Below are 13,098 nucleotides of genomic sequence, written 5' to 3'. Positions count from 1 at the left end.
CTGATTCTCCATGTGGGGAGGGATGGACCCCACGTGGGGAGTGGAACAGGGATCGCTGTGTGTGACTGGGGGGCTGCTGGCACCTATGATTTAGACCCCCCTCTCCCCCTGTGATACTGGTAAACTCAGGAACCCTGCTGTGAGTTCCTGCAGGGCTGGGACCCAGCGTGAGAAGAGCCGTGTCCTCTTCTGTCCCCTGGGGAGCCACCTTGGGTGAGAATCTGGGCGTGCCCTGTAAGAGTCAGGCCTCCCTGGCTGAACATCCCCCCTGGGCCACCACTCCTCTGGAACCTTACCTGTCAGGCCAGCTCCAGCTGCCCCAAACAGCGAGGTCATGACAGCGATGCCGGCCACCGAGCCCAGAGCCGCTGCCCCAGCACTGCCAATGATTGTGGCCGCACTAGCGGCCACGAGCGGGGCAGCTAGACCCCCAGTCACGCCTGCAAGGAAAACAGCCCATGGTAGGTAAAGGGGGGAAGATGCGGCTTACCCGGTTCTTCCCCTACTGGCTGCCCACTGCCTTCCATGGATGCTTCTAAGAATGCACTTGCTGCTGACCAAGCACCTGGTGCGCACTGGGGGCCACCTCCCAGCTGACCCCCTTACTCTCTCCTCTCTAGCTTCAAGCCTGGCATCATCCCTCACTCCATACCGCCCTGGCCCAGGTTCACCCGCCCCGGCCCAACCCGGGCTGGCCTTACCAATCACGGTCCCGCCCCCGACGGTTGCCAGGCCTATCAGGAGATAGCGCTTCCATTTCCTCCGGTTTTCTTTCTTCTTCCGGGACGCCTCAGCCGTTCTGGGGGGAAAGAGGTTGGTCTTTAGAGCTGAGACCCCTTGAGACCACCCAGCCTCACTGACCCCCCAAACTAGTGATCAATGCTGGGTATGCTGCCATGCAGAGCAAGGTATCAAAGTCACCCTGAGCCCGTCGATGGTTTTGAGAAGCTGAGAAGTTTTTAAAACCCAGCTGGGAAATCCCAGCGTGGGGGATGTGCTACTCACCCAGTGGATCCATCCTAACAGGGTTGCAAGTTGAATAATAAAAAGACAAAAATAATAATAATAGCAGAAGCAGCACAAAAAATATCTTTGAGCATATGGACCCAGAACAAGTACAAATACAATCCCAGACTCCATCGCCCCCGTCTGCCCTTCCCCTCCCTGCTCTGCACCATCTGATCCCATCTGCCTCTGGAAGTGTCTGCCATCACAGACCGCGGCCTTGGGGCAATAGCTAGAATCGGCCAGACCTGACCTTTCAAAGTTATAAAATTGAGCAGAAAGGAAGCATTTGGGGTGACCTGGGTTAGGTGAGGCTCAGGATGGCCGCCGTGAGGGCGCTGAGAGTCACCAGGCCCAGCCCCGGTGGCAGGTGGGCAGCCCCCGTGCAATCAGGAGCAGGATGAGGGACCAAGGGCAGGTCGGTGCAGTCGTCCCGAGCACGAACTCTGCTGAGGTTGGAGTTTGGACAACAACTCAGTGAATAGCGTGACAGCATGACGACCAAGAGGGAAAATGGTTAATATTTACTGAGGAATTCCTTCTCGCCAGCCGCCGTGCTTAGTACTTCATATGGTTTCTCTTATCCTGGAAGCAGTTTTATTATTGTGCCTGAATGACAGGCCAGTTAAGGGACAACAGCAGCCCCCTCCTAAAGGGCTGTGGGCATTCAGCGTGATGGCACACTGCCAGGGGCGACCAAAACGGTGGCCGTTATTATCACACGACTGTGTGCATTTCTCCCGAGCCTCAGCTTCCTCTTCTGTAAAATGGGATTCATAACAGCTGTCCCGTCGGGTTGTGGGCCGTAAAGACGAAACGCATTCCTTCTTCATCCATCCAACCAACAACCTGTCCCCGAGGCTGGGCTTCGTGTCGGCACTTCTGGATGTTGTGTATCTGTGAGCAGAACCACGCAGCCCTCGACCAAAACTCGTTTTGTTGCCATCTCGTTCCCCCTGAACCGTGTGTTGCGTGGGGAAGTAGCTCGCCCCCCAGTCGTCGGAGAGAAGTGGGATTGGAGCTGGGCGCTCGGGAGCTGCTGTGCCGACTGGTTCTCTGCTGGCTCGCCTCGACAGGTTCCTTTCCCACGCCCCTCCTGGGTGACGAGTACCGCCCTTCACAGCTAACTTCACTAAAGGGAAGCGGAAACCGAACTTGAGCGCCCCCACGCACACCGCAGGTGCTGGTTCTCCAAGGCCAAAATGCATGCCGTTGGACGTGGGGTGAGGCTGAGCTGGGCATCAGGTGAAGCGGAAGGCAGGATGGCGACAGAGCGTGGGTTCTGCCGTCAGGATCTGACCCTGCGAACTTGACCTCGACCGCTGCTGTGTGGCACCACCCACCAGGTTCAGCTGTCCCTCCCTATGCTGGTCCTCCCTGCACAAACAGGACACCTCCCTGCCCTGTTGCACTGAGGGACCCCATGACCCACTCTCGCCAATGAAAGGTCAGTGGAAGGGGTGTGTGCCATTTCTGGAACAATCTTTAAGCGTCAGCGCAGGGGTCTGATGAGTCTCCTTCTGCTCTGCCATGAGCCAGCGACGTTCCAGATAAGGGTCCCTTTGTCACCCTGGGGCCCAGAACCAAGACAGTGCAGTGTGGCCTAAAGCCACCGCCAGTGTGCAATGGACACAGTGCACAAGAAGTGCCCCTTTGTGGCTGGAAGCCATTGAGATTCAGAGGTCATTTGTGACGTAGCAAAAGCCAGTCTATCCTGTTAGTTGAGCCACTTACTGCTGTGACAAAGCACCAGTTATTGACACGGAGGCCAAGGTGACTTGCCTCACCCCACAACTGGGGATGATAATAGCACTTCATCCCCCAGGGGCATCGTGAGGGCAAGTGAGATAATCCACATACAGGGCCCGGCATATCGTCATCAGTCAGTAAGTCTGCTGCTATTATCGTTCCTTTCGTTATTATGGTAACTTCCTCCTACACGCAGGCTGGAGATATACTTTGGCCCTTGGCTGCTAGCATCATTCCGTGCAAACAGGAAGGCTGGGAATTAGTTGCTTTTGGCCGAGTTCAAGGTCTGAGGAAAAGACTCCCATGGCTGAGGACTTGCAACAGGAACGCGCACTGCACTGAGCAGCCGGCTCTCAATCCGCGGCATCTCATTGAACAGACTCGGGCTGGGCAACAGTGTGGACATTTGGGGCAGAGGTATCCGAGCCCCGCCCCGATCTCACGGGGTCACCCAATGCTCCTGAGCTCCAGTGTTCTCACGTAGGCATTGGAAATGGGGGGGTGAGGACAGCCCCAAGACAGTGACGGCTAGTAGAACCCTGGTCGTCTGCTTCCCTCCCTCCCGGCCTCCGTGTCCCCTCCCTCTGCCCCGAGTGAGGATAGTGGCACCTCTTTGGCATGACACTGAGGCCCCCGGTGACCTGGCCCCTGCCTCCTTTCTAGCCTCGTCGCTCATTATTTCCTCACTCACACCCTGCCCTCCAGAAACACTGCACTGCCCCCAGGCATGCTGCCGGGACCTCAGTCCCTGTGCTCCCGCTGGACCTCGGCTGTCAAGGACCTTCTCACCTGCCTCCAGCTGGCTACACATTAGTCATCATTCAAGAGTCACCTCCTCCAGGAAGCCTGCCTGAGCCCCAGGGCTGCCCAAATGCCCCGACTCTGGGGTCCCTAACCCTCCGTACTCAGCATGACATTCTAGACCATTGGTTTTCAAAGGGTGGGGCTTGATATCCACTGCATCACAAGCCCCCAGGGTAGCTGTTAAAATCACGGCTTCCTTGGCCAGAAGCTCTGGCCATGAGGGTCAGGAGCTGTACCCTGGCAAGCCCTCCAGGGACCCGCTGTATCTTCAGTTGGACAATTGCCCAGACAGGACCTTTCTTGCTCTGTACCCTCAGCAGCTTGTCCTGGGCTTGGGACCTGGAGGGTGCTCAGAAAACGTTTCTTTCTTTTTTTTTTTTTTTAAAGATTTTATTTATTTATGTGACAGAGAGACAGCCAGCGAGAGAGGGAACACAGCAGGGGGAGTGGGAGAGGAAGAAGCAGGCTCATAGCAGAGGAGCCCGATGTGGGACTCGATCCCGGTACGCCGGGATCACGCCCTGAGCCGAAGGCAGACGCCTTAACGACTGCGCTACCCAGGCGCCCCCAGAAAACGTTTCTTGAACAGAACCTGATCATTCCAGCAACGACTGGACGTGAACACACTGCTACAGTATCTACCCCCCCACGCACTGCCCACATCTATAAAACCAGCAGGGCACTTTGGCTAAATCAAATATTTAGCCAGAGAACAGGCCAATCGCCATCAAGGATAAAACTTCTGAGATACCAGGACCAATCCGGAATGTTGTAAAGTTTTATAAATTTCTGCTTCTAGAGTCTTCCTGCAGCGACATCTGCACAACCGTGATACTAGATAATCTTTCCCTTTAGTGGAGTTTATGCAGAGTGGGGGGTGGGGAGCTCATATCCTAAAGGGAATAAAATACCTAAACAGTAAATATGGTTCTGGAAGCTGTTTTACTTCGATGTATGAATGCTAGTGTATCAAACCCATTTAACAAAGATGAGAGGGATGATACACTCTAAGCTCTACTATTAGTATTTAAATGTGTATAAAAGTTTGCTGAATAATGAGCAAAGAGAATACAATATTTCCCCCCAAGTTATTTAGGTAAGGACCTCTCTCTCAATGTTAACCCGAACTGATTTCCTTACTCATTTAAGTACTCGAACGTTCTTAATAGCTGTTTTGTACATAAAACGAAGGGCCTTGCCAATCATCATTAACTAACACAGCATTGTACTCCTGCAATGAATTCCATTGTCTAAATTCCAACATCTAAAGCACCAAGGAGATGCTGGCTGGGGGTGATGTCTATGATGCTTTCTATATTTGGCAGTGGGAATTCCTAAATCCAAGCGGAGCCCCGTTCCCATTACTGACTGCCCACAGGTCTGATACCATGGAAATCTCTGCCATCATCCGGTCCCGGCCACGCTCCTGAGCTGGGATGCCAGAAATGACCTTGAGTTGGCCTTCCAGGTCCGCCTTCCAAGGACAGAGGCTGAAGCCACAGATACACAGTGAAGAGTGAGACACCCACGCTGCCTATCTCACGGCTCCACAGAGAGACGTCACTCACGGCCACCTCATCTCCCATGAGAGGGTGTTTCTTATCCTTATCATCATCATCATCATCGCCACCTTGTTTTTCTTTTCTTTCCTTTTTTTTTTTTTTAATCACCTTCTCCAGTTGATAGAGGGAGAGCTTATTTTCTGGGAGGTCTAGAGACACTTTCCTAAGTAAAAGTGCAGAAAGCCTGATTAAGAAAAATCTTTACTGGGCGCCTGGGTGGCCTAGTCGGTGAAGCGTCTGACTCCTGATTTTAGCTCAGGTCTCGATCTCAGGGTCATGAGTTCAAGCCCCACGGTGGGCGCCGCACTGGGTGTGGAGCCTACTTAAAAAAAAAAAAGAAAAGAAGAATTATCTTTACTGGTTCCTTCAAAATTGAGATGGGAACCTGGGCGTGTCAACCGTGCCATGAAAGGATGCAGAGTGCTGTTCGGATGGGTATGGTGGATGAATCTGATGGTGTCACTTGGCCGAGGTACGTCACCCCTCTGACCTTCTGTTTCTTCCTCGGCCGCACTGTCACGGGACTGTCTGTGCATCAGATGAGATGGCGTCCTGTCCCACATCTACTGAGCGCTCAGGGACAGCTACGTGTTGACGACGTCATTCTGATGTGATCAGTGTCAAGGGCAGGCAGGATATTAGCTGACATTTATGGGCACCTAGTATGTGCTACAGGCGCTGGTCCAAGCTTCTGACCTGCATCTGTTCGTTTAATCCTCCCAACAGCCCGGTGACGGAGATACGACCATCACCCCCCTGCTGGAGGTGAAGGAGCTGAGGCACAGAGAAGTGAAGTCACCGAACACGCGGGGGAAGCTCGGCTGGCCTCCGGGCCCAGGTGGAGACCCAAGAACAGAAATGTCATACATCACCCTCTGAACCCGAGCGGCCAAGGATCGCCTCAGGGCGTCGAGTGATACGCTCGCCTTGCAGAAACACAAACCGGGGAGCTAAAAGAAGCCTGCACAGAATTCGATCCTCTACTTGTCTAGGTGAAAAAAACTGGTGCTGTTGCCCAGAGAGGGAAAGCAACGTGCCCAGGGCCACACAGACATTTAGTAGCAGAATCACCCTGGGAACTAGGTCTCCTGGCCCAATAGTCTCCAGGCCTTTCCTGGCTCTCAGACCCTTCCCGAGACCACAGGAGGTTTCCAGAGTCCCTAAAGCAGAATTTAAAAATTACACATGTGGAGTATTTTTCCGAGCAAAGGGCCCATATGGAGGAATGTCAACGATGATGCTTGTACTACGGCAGATAATGGAATTTTTCAACTGGTTACTCTGCAAAGCCTGCTCGAAGCACTTCACATGTATGAACTCATGTGAGCCCTCCCTCAAGGACCCCATAAGGAGGGTGCTACTGTCGTCCCATTTTGCAGATGAGGAAAACGGAAGCCCAGAGAGGTTAAATAACTTCCCCAATATCACACGCCGAGCTGGGCTGTCCTAGAATGTCTGCTTTGCATCATCCCTGATCTGGCATTACGAGTATCAGCAGAACAAATCCTCCCGATAACTTGGTTTTTTTTTTTTTTCCTGATAATAAGATTTCCAAACGCATAGCTAAGATTTTCCTTCATTTCCAAGCATACACATACGAGCGTGTGTATCTGTGTGCGACAAGACGAGACTCTGGGCCGTGCTCCTGATTATGGTCATGGGCCTGGGTCCAGGTGTTTCTTTACTGACCCGGCTCTGGGAAGCAACACAAGCCCGTGTTCAGGTTATTTCAACAGATCAAGTCGCTTCCTTTCTCCGGCAAACAACCCCTTCCGGGGCCCTGCTAACCCAGGCAGGCGGGCGGCTCTAGCGCTGAAGCTGGCTTCAAAGCTGCATTCCCGGCTGGGTGGAACTGTGCAAACTGGCTGCTCCAAGACAGCCCATTGTGCCGGCCGAAGAGGACGCTGGGAGACGTGCCCGGTGCAAAGAGCCTGCCAGTAGGCCGTGAGTGGGACTGACTGATGGCTCTGGCATCAGATCCTGTGTATGGTGTTCCGCCAAGAGCTGAGCTCCGGCCAAGCGACCAGGATAATACACGCCTGACCACGCGGGGACAGCAAAGCCGCTCTGCAGCTGGAAGGTACAAGGGCCTGTGGGGGAAGGAAGGACTCCTACCTACTGAGCACCTGCTACGGGCCAGCCGCGGGCTGAGCCCTCTGCAGGACCACGTTCGTTTTTCAGGGACCCTGGGAAGACGTTATCCTGACTCCCGTTTCACAGATAAGAATATTGTGGTTTAGGGAAGTGCGGGGGGCAGGGGGAGGACCCTGTCCAAGGTCAACAAGTAGAAGGGTATCAGAGATAGGATTTTAATCCAGGCCACTCCGGCCCACGGACCAGGTGTCACGAGAACCTGAGGCGGAGCGAGGTGTCGGGGTCACGGACTGTGGAAGTCACAGACTCATGCCCCCGCCATAATCCATTCAATCCCCACTTGGTATAACTGAGGACTAGGGCCCGGAGAGGGGAAGTGACTTGCTAAGGCCACACAGCAAGTCAGGGCTGCATTGGGACTCTCGGTCCAGTGCACCTTCCATCTCCCTGCGCCAGCTCTCAATGGCAGGGTGGGGGGAAGAGGGGAGCATCTGTTATCTGAACAGTGCACTCAAGTGGAAATCCTCGATTCCTAGCAGGCAGAGCTGGGGTCACGGGGCTCCCTTACTCAGATTCCTCCTCTTTAGTGTCCTTCAGGCTCTCAAGGAACGTCTCTTCAAGGAGATCCAGCTCCCCCAAGGGCACTCGGAAGAGGGAGGTCATGTGGCAAATGAGGACGCGGGCCCGCGCATCGTAGCGCCCTCGAAAGAGAGAAACAAGGACAGAGAATCAGTTTAGCTTTTAAGCACAGAGCCCTGTTAACAGCAGTGTCACGGACACAGCCCCAGGCCTGGAAACACGCCCAACATGCACAACCCCACCGGAGGCGGTCAGCTAAACCACAGGCCAGCCTCCCGGATGCGATACGGTGCAACGCCAAAATCCACCGATCAGAGGCAAGGTGGTATTTTTCAGCAAATTAGCAAAGATCAATTTTTTCAACCCCAAAGCTGTGAACGAGGTGATGAAAACAGGTGGGTGCTTGAGGACATCGCTGGTGGGAGTGTGCATTGATTTAAAGCGCCCAGAGGGCCACTTGACAATGTGGATCAAAACCTGAGAACGGCACGCCCCCCCAAATCATAGAGACACGAAGTAGAACAGCGACCTAGGGCTGGGGGAGGGGGACAGGGGGAGTTAGCGTGTAGGGGGACAGAGTTTCAGTTTCGCAAGATGAAAAGAGCTCTGCAGGGGCCCCTGGGGGGCTCAGATAGTGGAGCGGCCGACACTGGGTTTTGGCTTAGGTCACGATCTCGGGGTTGTGGGATCAAGCCTCGTGTCGGGCTCCGCACTCAGCAGGGAGTCAGCTTGAGGATTTCTCTCTCTCTTCCTCTGCCCCTCCCCCTGCTCGTGCTCTCTCTCTTTCTCTAAAATAAATAAGTCTTAAAAAAAAAAAAAGAAAAGAGCTCTGGAGAAGGACAGTGGTGGTGGCAGACACGGTGACTGTGCTTAATGCTACTGAACTGTATACTTGAAAATGCCTAAAATACTACATTTTATGTTACGTGTATTTTACCCCAATAAAAACAAAGATGTGCAGCCCTGCTGGCCCAGGAATTCCATTTCTGAAATGCTAATCTTAAGAAAACAATCCTGAATGTGGACACTGGTAAGTAAAGAGCCTACCGCTGCCTTTATAACGTGGAAGTGACAGCAATCTGGAGATTTCTAACATCAGGGGATCCGTTACATAAACAACACATCCACCCCATGGAGAATAAGCCATAGAAAAAAGATTCTTGAGAAACGTTGTAAATCTGAAAAAGACGCTTATGTAATGAAACAAAATTTTTAAAATGGATAGATTTACTTGAGAATAAACCATAGGGTTCCAACTAAGGAAAAAAAAAAAAAGCCCACTGTAGAGGAAAAAGGGAGAGAAAGATGTCACAGAGGACTTTTAAAAATTTTTTTGGTCTTTTCAAAATTATCCATAATGAACTTGGGTTAATTTTATAATTGGAAAAATTAATCAACCAAAATTTAACCAAAGGTGGTCTGTCCAAGCTCTATTTCTCAAGCCCAGAAGCTTGTACGAATGCATTACTACCTGGTTAGTGAGGCACGAGGGACGTGAGGGTGCCCCACCTCCGGACATGACATCACTCAGCTGCCAAGGCTGGAGACGAGGAATTCGCCTGTCCTCCTCCTTCACCCCGCACACCCAAAGTCCCCGAGACCATTAGTTTATCTAGAAACATCTCCATTGGGGGGGGGGGGAATCTCCACTGCATCCCTGTCCCTGCTTCCCACCCCCCGCTGGGAGGGCGGCCTCTCTGACTGGGACCAGTCTGGGGGTCCCTGTTCTCTGCAGAGAACGTGCGCGCTCCACCACATGGTGGGCATAGCAGGGCAGCGAGGCCCTCAGGGTGCAGCACGTCAGCACCTCAAGCCCCCAAAACTCCACCATCGTCTCCAATCATCCAGTGACACTGGGGCTCCCCTCTGCCTCACTCAACTGGCTCCAAACTCTGGTGGGGACAAGAGGGGTGCCCGCCCCCAAAGATTCCAGTTCTGCAGTGTGGGATGGGCCCTGGGAGTCTGTCTCTGCAGGTGACAGCCAGGTTTCAGGACCACTGGTCTGAGGGCTGGGAGGAGTAGGAACAGAGCTGCTGTTACTCCTGACCGCTCTCGGGTTTCCCTCCCTCAGACCCCCACTCACCCTCCCAGCCTAGAAACATCTCCAGGCCCGGGCTCCTGGCACTCCGCTTCCTTCTTTCTTTGGTGGTAATGCAGAAATGTCATGATTAGAACCAAATCCAAACCCTACCATGACCTACAAGGCCACTGGTCAAAGTCCCTGACCTCGACTTCTGGAATGTTCCTGCTCCAAGGGCCTTTGCACTTGCTGTTTCCACCACCTAAAAGGCTCATTCCTCAGCTCTTCACGTGGGCCTTCTCCTCGTCATTCAGGTCTCTGTTCAAAGCCTCCTGCCTAGAGAGGCCTTCCTGACCACCTACCCTTCTCCCTGCCTTTCGCTCCTCACAGAGCTCACCATCTCTGATACATTCGTGTACTTTCGTTTGTCTCGCCTCCTGAAATACAAACTTTATAAAGGCAATTTTATAAGAGTCGTCATTGCTTTGTCTTTAGTTCTCAGAATAGTGCGTTGCCACAAAGAACAAATGTTCAACGAATAACTTGACGGATGGGGAGGGATCCTGTTTGCGTGTCTAACCCTGGGCAAACAGCTCATCCTTGCTCAGGTGGAAAACGGAAATGGTGAGTCACCTCACAAAGGTTTGAGGAAGAGGACTCCCGGCCCACAAGAGGTCCCTGATGAACATGACAGAATTAGACTCCTCTGCTGGGCGCCCGCGATGTGGGCAATTGTATTATACTAAAGTAGTCTTCACCATGCATGGCCCTCCAAAGTCCTGAAGTTTGAGGTTTCAGCTTCTGCAGAATAAACCCGTTCCTTCCTAGCACGAGGGCACTCAGAGCGAGCGGCACGAACTGGCAGCGTCTGCCCCGCTGCCCTTGACTGCAACTGTCTACGTGCTGGGGAACAGACATGTCGTGTCCTGGGGTTACTGGGTCAATTAAAGCTTCACAAAGGAGCTCCCCGCTCTCATAGACTACTGCACCCAGGTGATAGTTGAGCTGTGGAAAGTGAGCCAGCCTTGGCCATGGTGATTAATTGGTAGTAATTATAATTAGCTGCGAATTCATACTCCACTGGTTAAGGCTCCAGTGACTTAGCTTCTAGAATATAGGTTGCCAGGTGCACAGGTGATTAGCTCCCTAAGTATACTACGGCATGGGGTTCTGGAATATCAGCCTTGTGTAAAGGTCACTGGCGGCCAGGCTGCTGGACTTGGAGCTGAGGTCCCATGTAAGGCCGATGGTAGGTGGTGGGGGAAGGGCACGAGTCCCAGGCCACCCCAACACTGGGGTTGTCTGGTCCTGGCTCTACCGCCAACGTGCCAGGTTGGCCAACTCACTCCTCAAGGGTCTGACTATCCTGTTGTGAAGCTCAGGTCAGAAGCCTGGGCATTGTTCCTGGTTTTTCTGGTTGCCCTACCCTGACATCCAATCCGCCGGCTAATGCTGTCAGCTGCACCTTCAAAATATATCCTGAGTCGGACCCCGGCTCTCCACTACCATTGCCTGCCGCTGCCACTGGGCCCACCTTCCCTCTTCAACTACCGGCCATCATGCTGGTTCTCATCGTTCACGCACACCAGCACACTCTTTGCCGCACAACAGCCAGAGGGGGCAAAGTCATACAACTGATTGTGCTCTCTCCCCAACTAAAAACTTCCCCAATACGCTCAGAATAAAATCCACATTTCTTCCCATGGTCCACAAGGCTGGACATTACCTGGCCCCTTCCCACCAGCCTCTCCCACATCACTTTCCACTGATCCCTGTTTCACGCACTAGTATCTGGCCCACCAAGAAGCCAAGCTCTTTCCCAGCCCAGGGCCTTTGCACTTGCTGTTCTAACTAGAAGGCTCCGCCCCCAGAGCTCTGCCTGGCTGGTCACTTCTCATCAGTCGGGTCACAAATATTATATCCTTACAGAAGCCATCAGCCTCTAAAGGACAGCAGCCCACCGCTGGTCACGCTGTCCCCATCCCTTGTTCCTACCACTGTTGTATCTGTGGATAGCTTAACTGTCTGGCTCTCCCCACCAGATTGTCAGTCCCACGAGGGCAGAAACTTTGGCTTTGTCTCTTGTTGTCTCCCAGAGCCCAGAATGATACCCGGCAATTAGTAAGACGTGTTGGCTCATTAACTAACTGAAGCTTTCCCTTGTCTGCCAGGGTTTTCTGATGTGCCCACCCACTTCTGCCTCTCACCTCCAGCTGACTTATTCTCTCTTTCCAGTACCCTCTGAGCCCTGCATTCCCAGGGGACAAGGGAGACAGTGGGTTTGCTGGGTAAGGCCTCTCTCCTCTTCTGGGTAGGGTCATCTCTTGCAGTGATGAGTTACCCTTAAATGTCAAAGTCTTGACAATGCCTCGAATACTCTCTCTTGGATCTGCTCATCACTCAGTTCCTCAAACGTCACCTCCTCTGAGAAGTCCTCCCTGACTCTACTTCACTGCTTTCTATTCCCTTATCAGGAGGTATTTTCTTATCCCCTTTTAAAACTTGATTTTTACATTGGCTGACTTGTTTATGACGCTTCCCCCTCTGGAATAGAAGCTCCAAATTCACTGTATATCCTTAGCATCCAGGCCTGTGCCCAAAACAGAGCAGATGTGTAATTATCTTTGTAAGAATAAAGAATAAGACTATTTGTAGGAATGAATGAATGAACGGATCTCTGTTGGGAGAGGTCCAAAATAGGGGAGAATAATTATGCTGGATAAGATCTGTATCTCCTTCCAGCAGAAACACCCTATGGTTAATACTCAATTAACACCGGAAGCTTCATTTCTGCACTGCTTCCTCGAAACCAGACTTGGTGCTACCCTCTGCATTGAGTCCCTGAATCCTCACAGTCACCCGAGCAGGCAGCTGCTGTAGTATCTCCATTAAATTCGAAGAGGACACGGAGACAGCTGGGCCACTTGCCCTGGGTCACCCAGCTGGTAGGTGGTGAAGTGGATGGTCCGACCGCAGAGGCTGTGCCCTTGGCCCCGCCCAGGACACGGGAACCATGGCTGAGGCAGCAAAACCCTGTCTTTACACATTTCCTAAGCCCACATACTGCCTTTGGCTTCTGCTCCGCCCTCCTGGCCTCCCGTTGAATCTGTCAAGCCTTGCTCTTGCCCAGCCTGCCCGGCAGGGGGCAATAACCACGCAAGATGGCCCCGCTGCTCCTGAGGGCGGCTCAGGTCCCAGTCCAGCACCTGGGCTGGCATTTCTGGAAACCCACCCGAAGGACCAAGGCCAGAGAAACTGGTCTCCTAAGGTCCCTTCCCGCTCAGA

General features: G+C 52.9%; 1 protein-coding gene across 5 annotated transcripts in view; it reads right to left on the bottom strand.

The window, feature by feature from the left end:
• TMCO4 (transmembrane and coiled-coil domains 4) overlaps positions 1-13,098 on the bottom strand; it is a 90,955-nt gene that overhangs the window by 50,220 nt on the left and 27,637 nt on the right. For all 5 annotated transcript variants that reach the window (XM_045782646.2, XM_045782652.2, XM_045782650.2 and 2 more), the window contains 3 exons: positions 7,783-7,915; positions 702-799; positions 297-440 (listed from right to left, as the gene is read on the bottom strand). In XM_045782646.2, the coding sequence (XP_045638602.2) occupies positions 297-440; positions 702-799; positions 7,783-7,915 (375 nt within the window). The remainder of the gene's footprint in view (positions 1-296; positions 441-701; positions 800-7,782; positions 7,916-13,098) is intronic.

The sequence above is a fragment of the Ursus americanus genome, chromosome 33, assembly GCF_024610735.1.
Source record: "Ursus americanus isolate L20-20 chromosome 33, mUrsAme1.1.p, whole genome shotgun sequence".
In the NCBI taxonomy this organism is placed as follows: domain Eukaryota; kingdom Metazoa; phylum Chordata; class Mammalia; order Carnivora; family Ursidae; genus Ursus; species Ursus americanus.
The sequence above is the reverse complement of the archived record's forward strand: the minus strand, read 5'-3'. Positions and strand labels throughout refer to the sequence as shown.